This window comes from Camelus bactrianus, chromosome 8, assembly GCF_048773025.1.
Source record: "Camelus bactrianus isolate YW-2024 breed Bactrian camel chromosome 8, ASM4877302v1, whole genome shotgun sequence".
In the NCBI taxonomy this organism is placed as follows: domain Eukaryota; kingdom Metazoa; phylum Chordata; class Mammalia; order Artiodactyla; family Camelidae; genus Camelus; species Camelus bactrianus.
Genome location: NC_133546.1, coordinates 34,539,390 through 34,558,085, shown reverse-complemented (window position 1 = coordinate 34,558,085; position 18,696 = coordinate 34,539,390). Strand labels below are relative to the sequence as shown.

The window sequence follows — 18,696 nt, the reverse complement described above, 5'->3', positions numbered from 1 at the left end:
TTACATTGACTAGTAAAATCTTGTGTCTCTGAGTGGTTTAAGTAAAGGCGTTCTGAGAAGCACAACAGCATGGGCAGGATATTCTCATATTTCAAATATATTAAACTGTGTGATTTAGTAGTTTCTCAAATCACCATACATTTTTCAACAGTTACATATTATTTATTAGAGAATAATAATGAGAGTTAAAGAAATTATAGGAAATAAAGTGATAAAATAAGAAATTTTAATTAAAACAGTTGGATTAAGGAAAGAGCCAAATTATTAGACTGAAAAATTGGAGCCCAGATTATTTTCATTTCTCCAGCTATATAAGAATATGAATGTCCATCAGCTTTACTTGTATTATAAAAGGGGAAAAAGTGCTTAAAATATGTATCTTACATTATTTTTTAAAAATATAGTCTATGAATGATTTCCCCAGAATTTTGGAGATGATACAAGCCTTGTAGAAAGCTTAGAGTATAATGTCCAGCTGAAGACTTGGCAGCTGCAGAGTTATTGAGAGAACAGGTGCCTTCTCCTCCAGGGTTTCAGCCTTTCCACCTCTCAGCCTGCCACCCAGTCATCCCCACCACCCTTTGGGGTTCTGAGTGACAGCCTGGACAACGTTAGCTGAAGGAGCACTACGCCAAGCTAAGCAGGACACGGTATACTCAAGGTCATCGGGCTATAGTATAATAATTTATAAAAAGCAAACTCCTTTAATTAGTATGCACTAACAAAAGGACACAAGCATTTTGTTTCTGCTTTTCAATTTGGACAAACTTCCTGCAAGTTTATACTTTAGGAACAAGAAACTCTTAATTATTTTTTAACAAGAAGTATTCAGTTACTGCAAAGGTTGAAAAAAATCACAAGAAATATGAGATTATTGCATTTAGTCAGAGTTACACTGAACCTGATGCCAACAATTCCATATAAGTCAATAGCAGGTGGGAAATGGACACCTGTTTCTAGAACAGAGAAGATGGCTGTATTGAAGTTCATGACTATTATCAGAAAGTAAACATTAATAAAAGAACAACTATTTAATTCAAATCTTCATATGTGAGTTTAGAATAAAGAAGAATGAAGCATGTTTCAACCAATCTGATTCCTAAGCTTTGTAAAACACTCTAGCTAAACAGAATGTTTCACAAAGTAAGAGAGCTCAGTAGGCTATGTGCATTGTGGACACATAAGTCAGCTGAGATCTAGCCTAGATATTCTAGACATGATCCATTCTAAAACAAGAGTAAAAAATTAAATTAGAATTTTGTTTATCATACATTAAAATGGATTCTTGATGAATAAATTTAAATGTGAAATAGGGAACTAATATTTTAAGCTTGAAGAAACATCAGTAGTTCTTGAATTAGTCTTTGGATGAAGACTCAAGAGCAAAAATACCAAAATAAAATATCAATATACGTAGCCATATTAAAAACTAAAGAATGTAGACACACACATGCATATCACATATATGCACGCACATGCCTATTTACATAGACAGAAACTCTTACATTAACTACAAAACTGAGAAATGTATTTGTAAAAGTGACGTATACCCAAATGACACATATCATCAGGCAAAATGGGCAGTGAGTGTGAACAGTTACACAGGAAATAAACATAAAAAACTATAAATTATATTTAAATCCTTCAATCTACAAATAACAAGCAATGAAAAGATACAGTGAAAGAAAATATCTCCACTTAAGTACTATGCAGCTTTTTAAAAAGAATGAGGGAAATATCTATTTACTGATATAGCAAGATCTCTAGGGTATATTGTTACATTATAAAGCCAGAATATAAGATCTGTTGAATTTTGTGTAGACATAGGGAGAAACAATAATGTGTACTGTCTTATAAATACAAAGTGAAGTTATAAAAAGATGCACATAAAGCTCATAGAAGTGATTTACTGTGTGTGGGGGGAGGTTTAGATGGAACAGGATGAGAGGGTGGGAACAAAGCAGAAAGAAGCTTTTCACAAGGCACCTTCATGAGTTAAACAGTGAGTTGTGTTGCCTATTCTCAGGAAATAAATAAAAACCAAAGAAAGTGAAAATTTTAAAAGTCCAATCTAATAGGTAACCAAACAATGCAGGTTAAAACAATGAAGTACACTTTCTTACCTATCAAATTGGCAATTATTTTCTGAAATAATATCCTCATTGTTGGCTAAAGCAGTCTCAAAACTGCCAGGGGAAAAATTGATACATTTGTAGAAAGGAAATCGGTAACAGAGTTACAAGAGAGTCTTTAAGCGTTTTACTTCCTTCAACTTAGAAACTGTTCTTGACCCATTCAATTCTAAGGAAAATTAACATAACATAACTAAAAAAAATAAATATCTGGTCATCTAAAATCTGACATAAAGAAGACAGGTCGAACAGGGAGGGACCAGCATGTAAAAAACAGCAGTAAGAATAATCCCATACCTTTTTTTTCAGGTTTTTCTTTTACTTTTTCTTTGTCTTTTTCTTTTTCTCTGTGTGTAACTGGAAAGAAACAAACAATATTTTTCACTTTAATGAAACGAATAAATGATGAGACGATTGCACAGCAGTCTCTGATGTTAAAAATATCTACTGCCTTTGGAAATCTTTCTTTAACTGGCATGGGGTTTTACATACTTAGAGGTTTAAATGTTAATTATATATATTTTCAATTTCTATTTTTTAACTTCATATCCAAGGAAAAAGTCTTACCAAAACTGTCTGATTATTGCAAAGAATACCCCTCAGCTTTTTTAAATCTTTAACTTTAATTTAATGAATTGGAAATTTAAAAAAAAAGTATCATGCTATATGCCAAAGAAGCCCAGTTCAGTACTAGAGGAACACCAGAAATATAAGGGCGAAAATACAGAGATAATCTGAACCTGAAGCAAAGAATACTCAATGAAGATAGCATATGTTAATCTTCTACAGAATAAGCTCACGCTAGAAGTGTTTAAAATATACTGGGATGAGACTAGTATGACACCAAATCCTTTCAAAGAAAACAAAACTTAATTCAATATGAGCTATGATTCAATTAATTAATATAGTAGGGCTCAAATTTAAGTCATCATCTTCCCCACAATTTAATTATAACTCTTATTAATAGTGCCTCCGATTATCCAAGCTGGGAGCTTGGGACTCATCCAAGATTCATCTTTTATTTTTCATTTTTGTTCATTTGCCAAGCTTCTTCAATCCTGCCTTTTTAATATTCCTCTTACCCATCTTCTTTTATCCAATATTACATTCCCTACCTATCATTTACACAAAAATATAGAAAGAGCACCTGCTGTGTGCTAAAGACTTGGCTAGGCAAGACAGACTTTATCCCTGTTATCATGAGGTCAACAAGCTAATGGATGATGGATGCTACAGGAATAATTACACAGGTAATTATGCTGCTAGAATAATTGCTGTGAAGAAAATATTCAGGGTGGTGTGTCAGTGTATAAAAAGCAAGACCTAATCTAGTCTGTGTGCTTGGGGAAGGTCTGTTGGTAGAAATGACACTTAAGGATGTGAAAGATGAGAAGAAATTAACCTAGTAAGGGAATGAGAAGGAGAAAGGGGAAAGAGATCATTTCAAAAGTTGGACTATGATGTCCTTCTTGGGCATATTATTATTATAAATATTATTACAATAATATCCCGAATAGTGTGTTGAACCCTTAGAGTTAGATTATTCTCTGAGTCTCAGAATAGCCTCCTAACATGAAAATCTGATTATACCGTTGACCTGATACCAGTATTAATATCTCTCTCATTGCTTAGCATGATTATCTGTCACATGGTAGGCACTATATCAAATATAAAAATATTTTATTGTTCTAGTGATCTGACATTTGCTTATCAATCCAATCTTATCTACTAGGCATTTCTCTTTGAACTTTATATTCCAGTTACAACAAATGCTTGGCTCTCCATAAACGCACCATGGGCCCTCCTAATGCCTTGTACCCTTGCCTGCTTGTGCCCTCCACCTAGAAGTCCCACACCCACGTTTCCTCTATTCCCTGCACTCTTTCCGCCCTGGCTCAAACACCTCTTCCTCTACGAAGTGCTCTTTGATTTCTACTTATTCCCTATGCCAGCTGCACCATGTGCATAATTCTATTTTATCAGTTAAGTAACAATATAGCAGCTGTTCATAAATCTGACTCCCCAGTAGGTAAACTCTCTTTTACGGGCTATCCCGTATTATTTTATTTCTGTATCCTGGCTCATCACATGGTGTCTGTCACATAGTGGACACTTCATAGATTATTCTTTTTTTAAAAAAAATGTTTTATTGAAGTTTAGTGGATTTACAATGTTAGTTTCAAGTGTACAACAAAGTGATTCAGTTATACACATACATACACATACATACATTCTTTTCAGATTCTTTTCCATTATATGTTATTAGAAGAAATTGAATATAGTTCCCTGTGCTACACAGTAGGTACTTGGTGTTTATCTATTTTATATATAGCAATGTGTGTCTGTTAATCCTCAATCCCTAATCTTCCCTTCCCCACCCTTTCCCCTTTGGTAACCACAGTTTGTTTCCTATGTCTGTGAGTCTGTTTTCAGTCTGTAAACGGAATTTGTATTTTTTTTTTTTAGATTCCACATATAAGTGATATCATATGATAGTTGTCTTTCTCTGTCTGACTTACTTCACTTAATATGGTTATCTCTAGGTCCATCCATGTTAATAGATATTCTTGAACAAGTGAAATTCTAAAATATTATAAGAAGAGCTGTTTTCATCCTCTAGTACAATTCTACTTATTGATGATGTAGTATAAATATAATATGCACTGCTTGCTTCCAGCCATTTAAAATTTTTGCAATTTGTTAAAATTTCTTAAATAATTGAATCCCAGTGAGAAACAGAAGGAAAAAAAAAAAAAAACAGAGATCATCTGGACATTATTTTTCCTTTCGACATTCAATGGCTCTTTTGGGTGTTTCTAAGTCACTAAGTTCAGTATAAAAAGTTCACAAAATTAGAGGAGAATTCCAGCACTCACATATGACCACAAATAGCTTATTTTGGTTCCTTTGGATCACTATTAATTAAGCTGAAAACCAAAAGAAAATCTTGGCAAAAACAAAGCCCATTTTAAAGTTTCTCTAGGGGAAAGGAAGTTTGCATGAGATAAGCTGTGTTTTCAGAACCCTGATTGGCAAGACCCCCAGGAGAAAACCTAATCTGTGTTTCTGCCTCCATGGAGGACCAGACCTCAGCCACCTCGGACAGCTGCTTGTCCCTTCCACTAAAGGATTTTCCAATTGATGTGTGCATGAGCATAAACGGGAAAATTGATACAAAATCAAAAGAGCAAGGGGGCTGAATTCAGACTCAAATTAGCATATTAATGCCTTGTTTCTGGTACCCTGGGGAAAAACCCTGTTCCTCGCAATGTAAGTTTTGATTTACAGACACAGTCCAGTATGCTGGAATTTTATTGCCCGCCTCAGAAATAGACCATAACACTGCTTAGTGAAGCAGCTGGAACCACGTGCTCTAGGGAGCTGTTCAAAATGGCAGATGGTCCCTGAAGCTTCTTGGATGGAAACTCCAAACTTTGGCAAGACTGAGCCCAAACACCAAGTTTTGAAATTGCTTTTATCAAAAAAATGCAACTATCAATAACTGCCTTAATAATCACTCTAAAATTTAAAAAAATTGCAGCAACAACTGCATTTACTCATGCATCTCTTTACTTGGAACCCACAGAAGTTCTCATACGAAAGAAGAAAAAAATACCTTCCTCTGTCACCAGCTCTGTTTGGCAAGTTACATCTTAGCTAGGACAGTTTTAGCTCAGGACAAAATAAGCTTGGTGCACCTGCTAGAGCTTAATTTGTTTGTCATCCTTATTTACAAGAAACAAAAGTCCCTTCGGCACGCTGATAATTAAAAACAAATGGGATACACCAGTTGGAATGGCCCTGATGTTTGGCATCTGAGTTGGCATGGCCCTGCTGTTCCTGCACTTGCCCAGACTCTGACCTTTCCCTGACCAGAACATTCAGCTCAACTCAACTCCAAAGCGCGTCTCTCACCCTCCCCATATGTTCCCTCTCCAGGACTCTGCCAGCTGTGCTCTGTGCTTTTCCAGTTCTTGGCCCTGGCAACCCTCCAGGCAAGCTCTGTGTCCTTTTCTGAAGCCTATCAGAGCTCACAGGGCGCCTGACCCTGGGTTCTTAACGGGCAAAACACTCCCCTAGGGGAAGCAGCAGGCATTCAGGGCCAGGTTGCCAGAATCCTTTGCTGATCTCTCTGCTCTTAGTTCAAAAATCAAAAGTTTTGGCATCCCAAGTTTTAAAGTCCTGATTTGTATAAGCTACTATATTCTTCAATTTGATGGTTAGCAAGAAAATTTAATTAACCAAACTCTGGACCACATTCCTGACTTCAGAGATATTGGACAGGACTAATCTTGCATGCCTAAATCCAAAGTACTCACACAGACAAGCAAGTAACCATTACCCCTTTGTGTTATAAAAGACTTTGGGGAGCACAGGTTTCACTGGTTTTATTTTGAATTACTTTCCCCAGGTCTCAGATTTCTGGTACTTCTGTTGTGGGAGGTGTTAGCCTGAAGCGGTCTATAAATTTTAGATAGGTCAACGCTTTAAACAACTTCATAAAACTCATATGCATCCATGTTTCAATTCGTCGTTTTTTATGACAGAGCAAGACACACATTTATTTTAAAACCGTTTCAAAAAATTCCGCTTTAGCCACCATTAAACAAAAATGCCAGATGTACTCCTGGTTAGTGTATGTCTTTGTATGTGTAACCCTTCCTTCCTTCCTTCCTTCCTTCTTTCCTTCCTTCGTCCCTTTCTTTCTTTCTTTCTTCTTTGTAATTTTAGCTTGTCAAATTTCCATTCTGTCCTAAGACAAAATGATCTAAACACTTTAAATGATAATGATGAACTCAGTAGAAAAGCATTCTTGAGAAGAGAAATTTCTCAAAGATTGTATTATTCATTCTTCTTAAAGGAAGGATTTATCATTTTTATTTTAATATCAGCACATAATTTTAGAGCTGGTAGGAACCTAAGAGATCAGTTAGCCTGAACTTCTTTGTCCATAGACAAGAAAATACAGCCTCATAAGCGTCCATGGTTAGTACAAAAGGATATAATTATTAGATTGCTGAACTAGTACCCCTTCCCCAAGGTCATGCTGCCTTCTCCATCCCTGGTCCTGTGCAGACGATAAACTTGTTCTTATGAGACAAAATGGGCTGACTGTATTCTCCAAGCATGTTATCTACAATCTATCCTACAATAATGCAGACACTTCTTTTTCATAATAAAATTTTATTTGTTTATGTATAAAAGTGAAGATTAGGCAAATTACCTAAAGTTACGAAGCCCATCTGATACATATGCTTTCAATCCCCAAATAGATTTTTTTCAGTCTAAATGATTTGTTTTACACTCAAATCTGATTTAATTGTACGGGTAATTTCCCCTTCGCCTGCGGCTGCACGGCCGTAGTCAGAACCGCGATCACTTCCTCACCAGTGAACAATCACGGGGGAGGAGGAGACGCATAGCTTCCCGGAGGGCCTTCTGTTCTCATTGTCCAGGTTTATCTTTCACAGCAGCCAAAGAGGAAAAGAAAATGCATTTTGTACTTTAAGGAGTCAATTAAGTACAGCTGAGAGAAGGCAAGAGTACGTTTATACAATACAGGCTGACTAAATTAATCTGTGAGCTTAGAGAGCATTTTCATAAAGAGCTCCAGGATATTTAGATCCATTTCACTGTCCCGTCCACTTTGGCTTTTAAGCAGCATCTTCAGCCAAATCCCTTGCCAGCCTATGACTTCAGTCCTATAATTTGTTTCTCAGAAACAATCCTAAACCAGTCAAGCAGGATGACTGGTCTCTATTAACCCTTTTAAAAAATGTTCCCCTGACTTTGTGCATGTGATGCCGTCATGGATTTAATTGTGACCTCGAAGAGATATGCCGAAGTCCTAAACTCCAGTGCCTCAGAATGTGACCTTATATGGAAATAAGGTGTTCACAGTGGTAATCACGTTAAAAATGAGGTCACTAGGATAGGTCCTAAACCAAGGTAACTGGTGTCCTTATGAAGAGGAGAGATTTGGACACAGAGACAAATGCACACAGCAAGAAGAGACAGAGACATGGAGAACAGCACTAGGGGCTGAGGACAGAGACCAGAGTGATGCAGCTACAAGCTGATGAATACCAGTAAACCCCCCAAAGCTGGGAAAAGCCTGGAACAGACTCTGCCTCACAGCCCTCCAAAGGAACCAGTCTTCTTGAAACCTTGACTTTGGATGTCGAGCCTCTGTAATAACTATGAGACAATCCATTCCTGTTACTTTAAGTCACCCAGTTTCTGGTACTTTGTTACAGCAACTCTAGGAAACTAATCCTAATACTAATCACTGGGCTTCTCTTGTGCTCTTTTAGCCAAGTTCCCACCTGGTTCCTTGGGGACTGACCCCTGACCTCTGTGATGGCTTCCATCCTAGGTTCCAGAGTGCACACCCAGATCCCAAACTAAGGGATAAACCAAAAGTAATAGGATTATTCTGACCAGTTCTTGTCGCCTAAATGATGAAATCTTAAATGTTCCCCCTAATATCGAATCCCCTGCATTTCCTTACAGTAATAATTTTACATCTTACTTTTGCTGTGCTGATGTGTGAAAATTTAGAAAGATGTTTATGGCAATGGTGCTACAGTAAATTTGGCAAACTTTGCCATTCTGTAGTTCCTACCTTTAAATACTTATATTTTGTAATTAGCCATCAGTCTCCCTGCAGTCTGACTGGCTTGCACTTGTGTTAAAGAGCAGCTCAGTGAGGTAGTTGAAATAATGCCCCCTCACATATGTTCACAACCTAATCTCTGGCATCGGTAAATGTTGTAATATACAGCAAAGCAAGACTTTGCGATATGATTAAGTCATGAATCTTGAGATTGGAGGTTTGTCTTGCATTATCCAAGTGGGTCCTAAATGCACTTCTACGTATACTTATAATAGGGAGGCAGAGGGAGATTTGAAGACAGAAGAGAAGGCATTGTGACCACAGAGACAGAGAATGGTGTTACTATATTAATTCAATATAAGGTCACAAGTATATACATTACTCTGATCATATTTATAAAATAAATAATTTCTTCTTTGATGTAGGAAAAAAAACAAGGTTAATTCAAACATAACATTAACTAACATGTCAGAACTGATACCTTAAATCCAAAATAAGTACTCGTTCCCATTAAAGGGCTTACTCTTTGGTTCCATGGAACTATTGCATTTTGCTCTAATGAAAACCATCAGACAAAATAAAGAACAAATAGGAATATCAGTTATCTTGTCCTCATGAATTAAAACCTGCTAGGTAATATGGATGAATACAATAAATGCCTAATTTTCTATGAAAAAGAGTTGGAATTGAAACTCATTTGTTCTTTGATACTTCAAAAATGAATTAGCATACCTATAGGGGATTATTTTGGAGATGTATATCCTCTGGGACTACATATTCTGTGGTTTTCTGTATTCTAGTTGATGAGTAAATCATCAAGATGTAGCCTTCCAGAAAAAAATAGAGATAATAGGGTAAGATCTAGCTTCTATCATTATCAAATATTTTATCTCCTCCTGGAATACACCAGCTTCTGCATAATAGATCTCTTCAGACTCAGAAATTTGCTGGCTTGTCTATAATCGTTGCAGACTACTATTACCTTGGATATATTGTATCTTTTCTCATAAGAGTTCAAAATGCTTTGATAACAATTAAAATTCTTAATTATCCATCATACATAACCACCACTGACACGGAATGGGGCATACTGAAAACATATTTATCTGGACGTATGAAGGGTTATAAAACTACATTTATTTTCACTGAACTACTTGGGAAAAAAAACAACCATTATTCTATTCTACCTGGATAAGGAAACTAAACAGTAAAATGAAATCTTTTGTTCTTATTCACATACACACACACACAAAAAAAAAATTGTGGAAAAAGAGAAACTGTCTCTGAAGTCCACTTCACAGTTGAACAGCTGAAGCTCCATTTTCTCTTTTTGAGGAACATTCACTTTCCTAAAATATATTTGATCTGTTCAAGAAATATATTCAGGTAATACTAATCTCTAGCCCAGACCTTGCGAAATTTATTTTAAACTTCAGCCAAATTCACTGTTTTAATTATGCAAGACTTGCTAGTTTAATAAACCCACTCTACAGCCCACTGCTCAAAGTCTTTAACAGCGGGATTCTAATAGAGTCAGGTCCAAAATGCAAATGGTACCATCTGCATCGCCACATCCACTCCAGCAGCACTGCTGTTAAATTAGCAGTGCAGTCTGCAAGATAAAACAGCAGAAACCCCAATCACGTGGAACCAGATGAGTTTCTGTTTAACCTCCAGCAGACAGAATCACATAACCAGTTCAATCACAGCTAGCTTAGTCAATCCATACCCAAGAGCTGTGTTCAATTTCCCTGACCAAAGGAATTACAAAACAAAAAGGGAAAGGGAGCAGTGAGAAGACATTAGTTCCCTAAGTACCACTATAAATAGGTTTCAGTTGAGTAAACTTCATTGTTTCTGGTTGTGTAAGGATTAGTTGACCAACCTGGAACTGATTCACACTTTGGGATTCAAGACATAATAACTGCAGAATGATCTGAGCTCTTCACAGAAAGGAAGTATGTGAAATAGATATGTTAAATGGCATTTTAATGTAGATTTACATATTGGTATAGTTTCAGGTTAATTAGAATTTCTATTATTTGAAACCACTACTTGCAACTTTGATATTTACAGCAGGTAATTTTGTATTAGTCCAGTTTTGACATAATCTAAATACTAGACAACATTCAACTTTTATCACAGGAAAATTATTTCTTTTTCAATCTGTATCACACAAATAGTAATAATGAGATTTTTATTCCTGCCCCAACTCACCCAGTATCATATGAGACTGACCACTGGGGAAAGAGCATATTTAGAGATATATCCCTTTGGATGTTTTTATTTCCTATACGTTTCTTTAAAGTCTTATGACTATCGGGTCCACTGCTAGAAAAATGATGGTTGTAAGATGATCAAGTCAATGCTGGCTATTATTAATACGCCTTTAATGCAAGATTCAGTTACTAGATTCAGTTTAATTGAAAGGGAGATTAATCATCACATAGTCATTGTCCATCTCCCCCTGGAAGCTGTAGAAGTAAGCTCTGGGGCCATCACAGGCTTCAGTGAGTAGTATCATGACTGTATTTCTACACTAAAGATTTTAAAGGCATTGCATGGCTTAGAAAAATTCAGGGTTAAAAAAAAGTGAACTCTGATTTATTATATTCACTTATTAAAGAAGGAAAAATGTTTGCTAATAAGTCAAAAAATATGTTTGCAGTATTGTCTTAATAAGCAAAAACCAGTTGTAAATAACTTAGACTGTCACACATTTTGAAGTTACTTTGATTCCAATAATTAAATACTATATATTTATGTCTGAAGTTAACTAAAAAGTAAATGTACGTATTTAGACAACATCAAAAATTCAAACAAAGGAACACTAAATATGGAAACTTTCTTTTCTCCTATATAAATATGCAAAGTATACATCCTAAAAAAAATAAGAATAAAGACAAAATTCAACACTTACCTTTAGGTTGTATTTTCCTTTCAGGTTTCCCTTTCTTTTCAGTCTTTTCTTTTTGTATTTCTAGGGGAAAAAATGGAATTTATCTTTAAAAACTCTTCTTGAAAATGTGCAAAATATAAATCATAGCTGTAACTTAAATGTTATAATTCTACCGTGAAGTCTAAATTATTCTATCCAACAAACTTATAGGTGTCTAAAAGGAAAGCATCTTTATAACATATTGCCACATAAATCCCTCATTTATTGAAACTAGGAAAAAAGTGTTACCTCAAAATTAGAATTATTTGAAAAAGCTTAAAAACTTACATTTAATAGAGATATGTTGTCACCATTTTTAGTGCTAAAACTGATCACAAATTATAATTATGTTTTATTTCAATTACCCTCAATACAAATTAAGACTCCTTAGTAAAAATGTCATCTAGATTTAGGAAGATTTAGCTTTTACATATTAAATTAAGAATTTGTGAAATGAACTGTAACAACTATCTAATAGGAAATATATCTCAGAAGTATTAACTCTAAGCTGTGTTTATAACCAGAATTTGGCGTTGCATTTCACCAATAATTACTGCATGCAGACATTTCATAGAATAAGTTAGTTGTTACATTTTTTTCCTAAATATCAGGTTTTAACAAATATATTCAATTTGCTGCCAGCTTCAGTATACATACATTGCCAAGGCGTAGAAAATGAAGTTAATTCTGAATCTGCAGTTAATTTGGATAGAAGTAAATCTGAGATTAGAGTTTACAAATATGATTACTACCTCTGAAAAGTGACTTAATCTTAAATACCATGGTTTTTCTTAGAAAAATGCTAATGAGGTTTACTTATTTATTTATCACAACTTTATTCCACAGATGGTCTGAGATGGTACTAATTATTGTACACATTCTAAATTCTCCATTTGAATTTGCATTTTTATAATTTTTCAAGAAGTCTAAAATCAAGACCAACTATAGGAAAATCCCAAATATCTTCAGAAAAGAGAGTTACTGACTTTCATTTACCAGTTAAAGAGATAATCACATTTGTGAAGATTTCCTCCCCTCACTTTCCCCATCAATCAGCCATACTATTTACAAGACCACTCTTCTACCCTTATCCTATCCATGACCTTGAAAATGGCCAGGGAGATACAAAAGAGTTAAGAAATTCAATTATATTTTTGAAGAAAAAGTCTTCAAAGTATAAAGAAAGATTTCCAAAGGGCATAGGAAACATCTGTCTTCCAGCTTCTTGCATTATTATTATTTTTTTAATCTCCTTGCTGCGTCTCCAAATTCTGCTCCAAAGCATCATTTCTCATCTTAGAATTAGTGATTTTTTGGATTGGGAAAATCATTATTTGGAGTTGGAGTGGGACTACTCTGTGCACTGTAGGGTATTCTGCAGCATCCCTGGCCTCTACCTGTTAGGTGCTTGTAGCCCCATCCCTATCTCCAGTCATGACTATAAAAAATGTCTTTAGACATTGTCTAATGACCCCTGTTGAGAACTTGTATCCTTAGAACTGTTCTAAAGATACAAAATAAACAGCCCAGTCACTTTTTGTCACTGTCTAGAGCTATAGTGTCCAATGCAGTGGCCACTAGACATGTGTACATATAAAGGATGCAATATGAGTTTAGTTCAAATTGAGATGTGCTTATAAGTGTAAGTACATGATTGATTATGAAGACTTAATATAAAAAGGATGTAAAGTGTTTCATGAATGATTTTTATATGAATTACATATTGGAATGACATTATTTTGGACATATTGAGTGTGATGGCTTTATTTATGTGTCAGCTTGGCTAGGCTACTGTCCCAAGTCATTCAAATGAACACTAATCTAGAAGTTGCTGTACAGGTAGTTTGCAGATGTAATTAAAAATCCCTGGTCAATTGATTTTAAGTCAGATGATTCTGAATCATCTGGATGGGCTTGTCCGATTCCATTGGAAGTGCTTAAAAACAGGCTTGAAGTTTCCCAGGAGAGGGAGGAAATGCTCTGTGTGGACAACAGCTTTGGTCCACACTCATGTGCTCAAGCTTGCCTGTGATCTTCACTTCCTGTTTGTCCTATAGCTTCTGATTTGCTAATTAGCCAGTCCTCATAATCACATAGACCAATTCCTTGTCATAAATGTCTTAATATACAGATATAGTATAAACATAGCTGCATAATCTCCTACTGATTCTGCTTCTTTGATTGAGCCTTGACTGATACAATGGGTTAAATAAGACATATTAAAATTAATTTCATATTTTTCTTTTTACTTTTTTTAATGTGGCTACTACCAAATTTTAAATTACATAGGTAGCTCAAATTATATTACTTTTGGACAGTACTAGGACAGTACTAGTCCTAGGGGTGGGCAAATGACTTTTTTTAAAACCCTCTGTTCATCTTAAATCTACAAGTGACTTGAAAAAACAAACACAAAATTCTTCCCTGCCAGTACCATTCTGCTTCCTCCCTCCTATTTAACCCAACAGAAGCTATGGAGTGCCTTGTATAACTCAGCCTGATGAAGTAAGTAAAATGTCAAAGAATTAGAGTGGTCTTCAAATGTGCCGAAGGACTCATCTTTAAGAGATAATTTCTTCCTCCCAATAGGGATTAATCTGAATACAGAAATGGGACAAAATTTTCTAAATAAAAATTTTATATGAAATGCTACATCTATTGTGATATGAAAAGGCCTTAAATCTGTCACTTAGAATAATATTTTTCCCTAAGAGGTATGTGTGCTTGTTTGTAATCCACAGACATCCACTGTCTACTCACAAGAATAAAAGATTCTAGAATTCACATGAAGGATCAGACACAAGAATCCTTCGCAGGATTAGGTTTGAAAAGCCGTTCTTCCCAGGTAATCCTGTCAGAGCCTCCTAGCCTAACTTCACTGGGGAAATACGGTGTTCAGACAGAACAGGGCTTCATGGAGCTAGACAGTCCATGTTGGCTCGTGGCGGGGTTTCCTGAAAGCTAGGTGAAAGCTTGCACATGAGGACAGAAGAAATACAGTAGCAGAAGCAATCTTGGCTTCCCTTAGCTTTAGTTCTTGTGTCCCCAGCAGCAGCCCTTCAAAAGGGACTGAGCTCTAGATTGAAACCGGAATTGGAATGAGCTGGGATCCACCCTGGAGAAGGGAATAAAATAAAGTGAAAGAAGGTGAATCTCAAGAAGATTGGGATGCAGGACATCACTCAGGATAAGGCAGGAGGCAAACCCTCCACTCTTCCCAAAAACAAGGAAGGGAGCTAAGCTTAAAGTGGAAGATAAGCCCTGGCCTGTTGGATATATTTCATAATATGTTTTATTTGAGCAAAAATAAAAATAAATGAAAGTAAAGGAGAATTAGACTTAAAAATAATGACAATACATTTCAAAGAATTTATTCTTTACTCTGTGTAAATGGAGTGGACACTTCTGCAACTCAGACCAGTTGTTACGAAACCAAAATTGAGTCAGCTAGGCCAATGCGCAGTAAAGCCAATATACCGAGACCGCGTTGTGGTGAAGAAATTACAGCATTTATTACAGGGCGTGAAGCAAATAGAATAGGCAGCTTATGCTCAAAATACCTAAACTCCCTGATGGCTTTTAGGGAAGGGTTTTGAAAGTCACCGTTAGGGGAGAGGGCTGCAGGGTGTGTGATCGACTCTTGACTTTTGATTGGGTTGGTGGCGAGGGAACAAGGCGATGTTTTGGGGATCTTAATCATCAACTTTCTGGTTCCAACCAGTTTGGGGTCTATTTGTTTGTGGTCAGCATGTAGTCACCATCCTCCACCTGGGTGGGGGGCAGTCTTAGTTTCTGCAGAGCAACTCAAAGATATATGTCAGATTGTTACATGTATCCCTTGAAGAAGAGGAACTAGTGCGCTGTTTTATCACTGAACTGTCATTTAAAATATCATTACTTTTCTTACTTGACTGCTTTTCCTTTGTTTCTGTGTCTCCTCACTTCCCTAATTAGTAACTGTTTGAGTCTACTCTTTGGAACTCAGGGGAGGCCTCGAAGACTAAAGCTTTTTTGTCTACCAACAAGAAACGGGGTCCTGCTCGATTTTTGTAATCTCAAGGATAAAGCCCCAGCTTTTATTTTCCTGACTCTGCACTTCAGCTTTATGTAAACTAAGACAGCACCGCTGTTCTGGGCAGATGTACTCAGATTTCTTGTGAGAGTCAGATTAAAACACACACACCCAGGCACACATACATACACACACACACAAATCTCTACAATGATATATAATGACTTAGGAAGACTTTTTTTTTTTTTTGCAGGAACATCAACTATTTTTTAACTGATGACCACTTTGAAGACTTTTAGTATTTCTATAGAAGTAAGTGTGGACAAGCACAGCTAACCTTGTAAAGGCACACAAACACACATTTCTTTGCTCACAGAGGACAAAAGATATTTATTTCTGATGATTCTGAGGGGAGCAGATTTTGCGACCCCAAAATATGTCTCTTTGGTGCAAGGATTATTTTTGAGCTAAAAGGCAACCAAAGCCCAGCAGATTCAGGAAAGGCTCTTTATCCTCCCTTCAACTGCCTAAATTGACATTGGAAAGGGAGCCTGTACCAAGAAGAGAGCTATTACTAGCAATATCAAGAAACTTAATGCGTAACAGGACATCTCCTTTTCCTTCCTATGAATGGTCTTCCTTCCCTTTGTGCCCTCAGATCCCTACCCCTTTCCTCAGCTTAGGATGTTATAAGTCTCAATTACCTAGCTGCCCTTTGGATTTCATATTTTCATGGGGCTCCTGTGTGTGTGAAATTTGTTTGTCTTTCTCCTCTTAATCTGTCTTATATCAATTTAATTATTAGACCAGCCAAAGAACTTGGAAGAGAAGAAGGAAAATTTGTCTGCCCCTATAATGCAAACTGAAGGATAAATTAAAAGTCTTTCTGCATGTTTTATTGCAACATTACATTTTTGGAGGGGACTGTGTTACATCACCAGGGTCACTGTCTGTGGCTATCAGATGTCCCAAGAATCCAATGTAGCCTGCACACAGTGTGCCAGTTCTGTCTCCTTACACTTTAGCCAGGAAATAATGACCATTCAGGCTCCTGCCCAGTTGAGTAACAACATGCTACCAATTTAGACTTCAGGAGGGTATTTTTCTCATAAGCAGATGATGCCTAATTTCTTACTCTCAATTGCTCTTGCCAGCTAAGAACTATTTGTATAAGAATGGAAAATTAAATTTGAAAGATTCAAGTCAGTAAAGTAGAAGTTTATTGCCCTATGGTTTTCAGCAAACTTCAAAGAAAAATAAAATTTCTTATATTAATACTAGCTTCTATTTATTAAATAATTTCCATAAACAGGTGAATGCCTCTATTTTTACAACATAGTAATGTATGGTAGCATAAAGTTTCATTTAACCTTTTGACACTATTTAAGAACAGTTCACTTAAACCTGAACCAATTCTGGATACAAGGGACAGAGAAAAAGGCCAAAGTAGTCATTATTTACCTACAATGTATGTGCTTTGCAATTAGGTTAGAGTCCAATGTCTCTGAGAACATGATACGTCTCAGCATTAGATTCTGGTTAGAATGATGAACCAATCTGGTAACAGTAAACCTCAAAGATGGCTCTGTGGCTTAGAAGGCACAGAGGTCAAAGCATCTCAGTCCAGGCGTGAAGCTGCCAATAGGTCCTTCAAGGTACAAGTTTCAGTTTGAATTTTGATAATTGGAGAAGGGAAAAATAACAGAGAGAAAGAATGACAGTTACCTCAATGTGTCGGGAAGCAACAAAGGGGGTCTCTTTGTTTTACTGAGTTATCGGTTACCTTACCTAACAGGAATCAGTTCTCCATTAATGTTTACTGTGTCAGTAAGGAAGTGAGGATCACTCGAGAGTAGGGAGAGTTGCTTCTACAGAAGATGGGACACGTATTCCGACTTCTTCCACTAGTCCCAATCTCCCCTACCACTTTTCCCACTATCTGTCAGGTAGTGTGTGTAAATCTGAGAAGTGAAGAAAAGAGTAGATGTCTCCTTTCAGATTCTTATTTTTATTCATGTCCGCATTCTAAAACCAAATACTTTATCATGCTAGGCTTTAGATGCATTTGGAAATTTCTGTTAAAGGAACGCAAAGAATTTTAACTCTGGCTTTCATGCTTTATAACTCAACGGAGATAACAAATATATATATATATATATATATATATATATATATATATATATATATATATATACCCTCCTAGGTCGGGCTGTTTTTCTAAAGTCTAATGCCAAATTAACAGTTGGGTCAGGGTCCAGTGTCTCAGTACCATACTTGTGAACTGCTGGGAACCAAGAGAAGCAGATATAATAATTTATTACGTTGTGGAGAAGAAATAAAAATTAGTATTATTTGGAGTATTTATTATTTCTGGATTGCAATGATCATTAAATAATTATGAATAATTATCAGATAAAAGATGGCTTTAATCAATAATACTCTAATGTAATTTACATGGATTTTGTTAGGAAAATCTAGACACAGAAAAGCTATTGAAAGGTCTATACAAAAATATGGTCATCGCTGGCATGTATTAAAATGCAACTTAGTGTTTAAGGTAATTAATGCTTGAATCAGTCTGCTCCATTCAAATCCTAGCTGTGTGAACTTCATTTCCTCATCTATAAATGATGCTAATAATAGGATCTACCACATGGGTTTACATGGGGATTAAAATAAGTTAAAATGTAAAGGATTTAGCACTGCACCTGATAGCAAATAAACATGCAAATATTGGCTATTATTACTACTTGTCTCCCTCACTAAATTCTAAATTTGATGAGGGCAACAACTATGTCTATTTTATTCCACATTAAATCTTCAATAATAATTGGTATATACTAACCACTAGATAAATATACACTCAGTTAGAAGGTAAATGTTTAAACATGATTATGAGCTGTCAACATCTGCACAATAATGTCGTGGGAGACCCTATCTCACCTGTTTCTGATGACACAACTCTCAATTTAAGTACTAAAGAGTGTGGTTGAAAATT

General features: G+C 35.9%; 1 protein-coding gene across 11 annotated transcripts in view; it reads right to left on the bottom strand.

Annotated features, from left to right (window-relative positions):
• The window catches only part of TRDN (triadin), a 303,786-nt gene that overhangs the window by 214,002 nt on the left and 71,088 nt on the right, over window positions 1-18,696 (bottom strand). For all 11 annotated transcript variants that reach the window (XM_074368416.1, XM_074368418.1, XM_074368414.1 and 8 more), the window contains exons 5-6: window positions 11,669-11,728; window positions 2,430-2,489 (exon numbers count right to left, since the gene is read on the bottom strand). In XM_074368416.1, coding sequence (XP_074224517.1) covers window positions 2,430-2,489; window positions 11,669-11,728 — 120 coding nt within the window. The remainder of the gene's footprint in view (window positions 1-2,429; window positions 2,490-11,668; window positions 11,729-18,696) is intronic.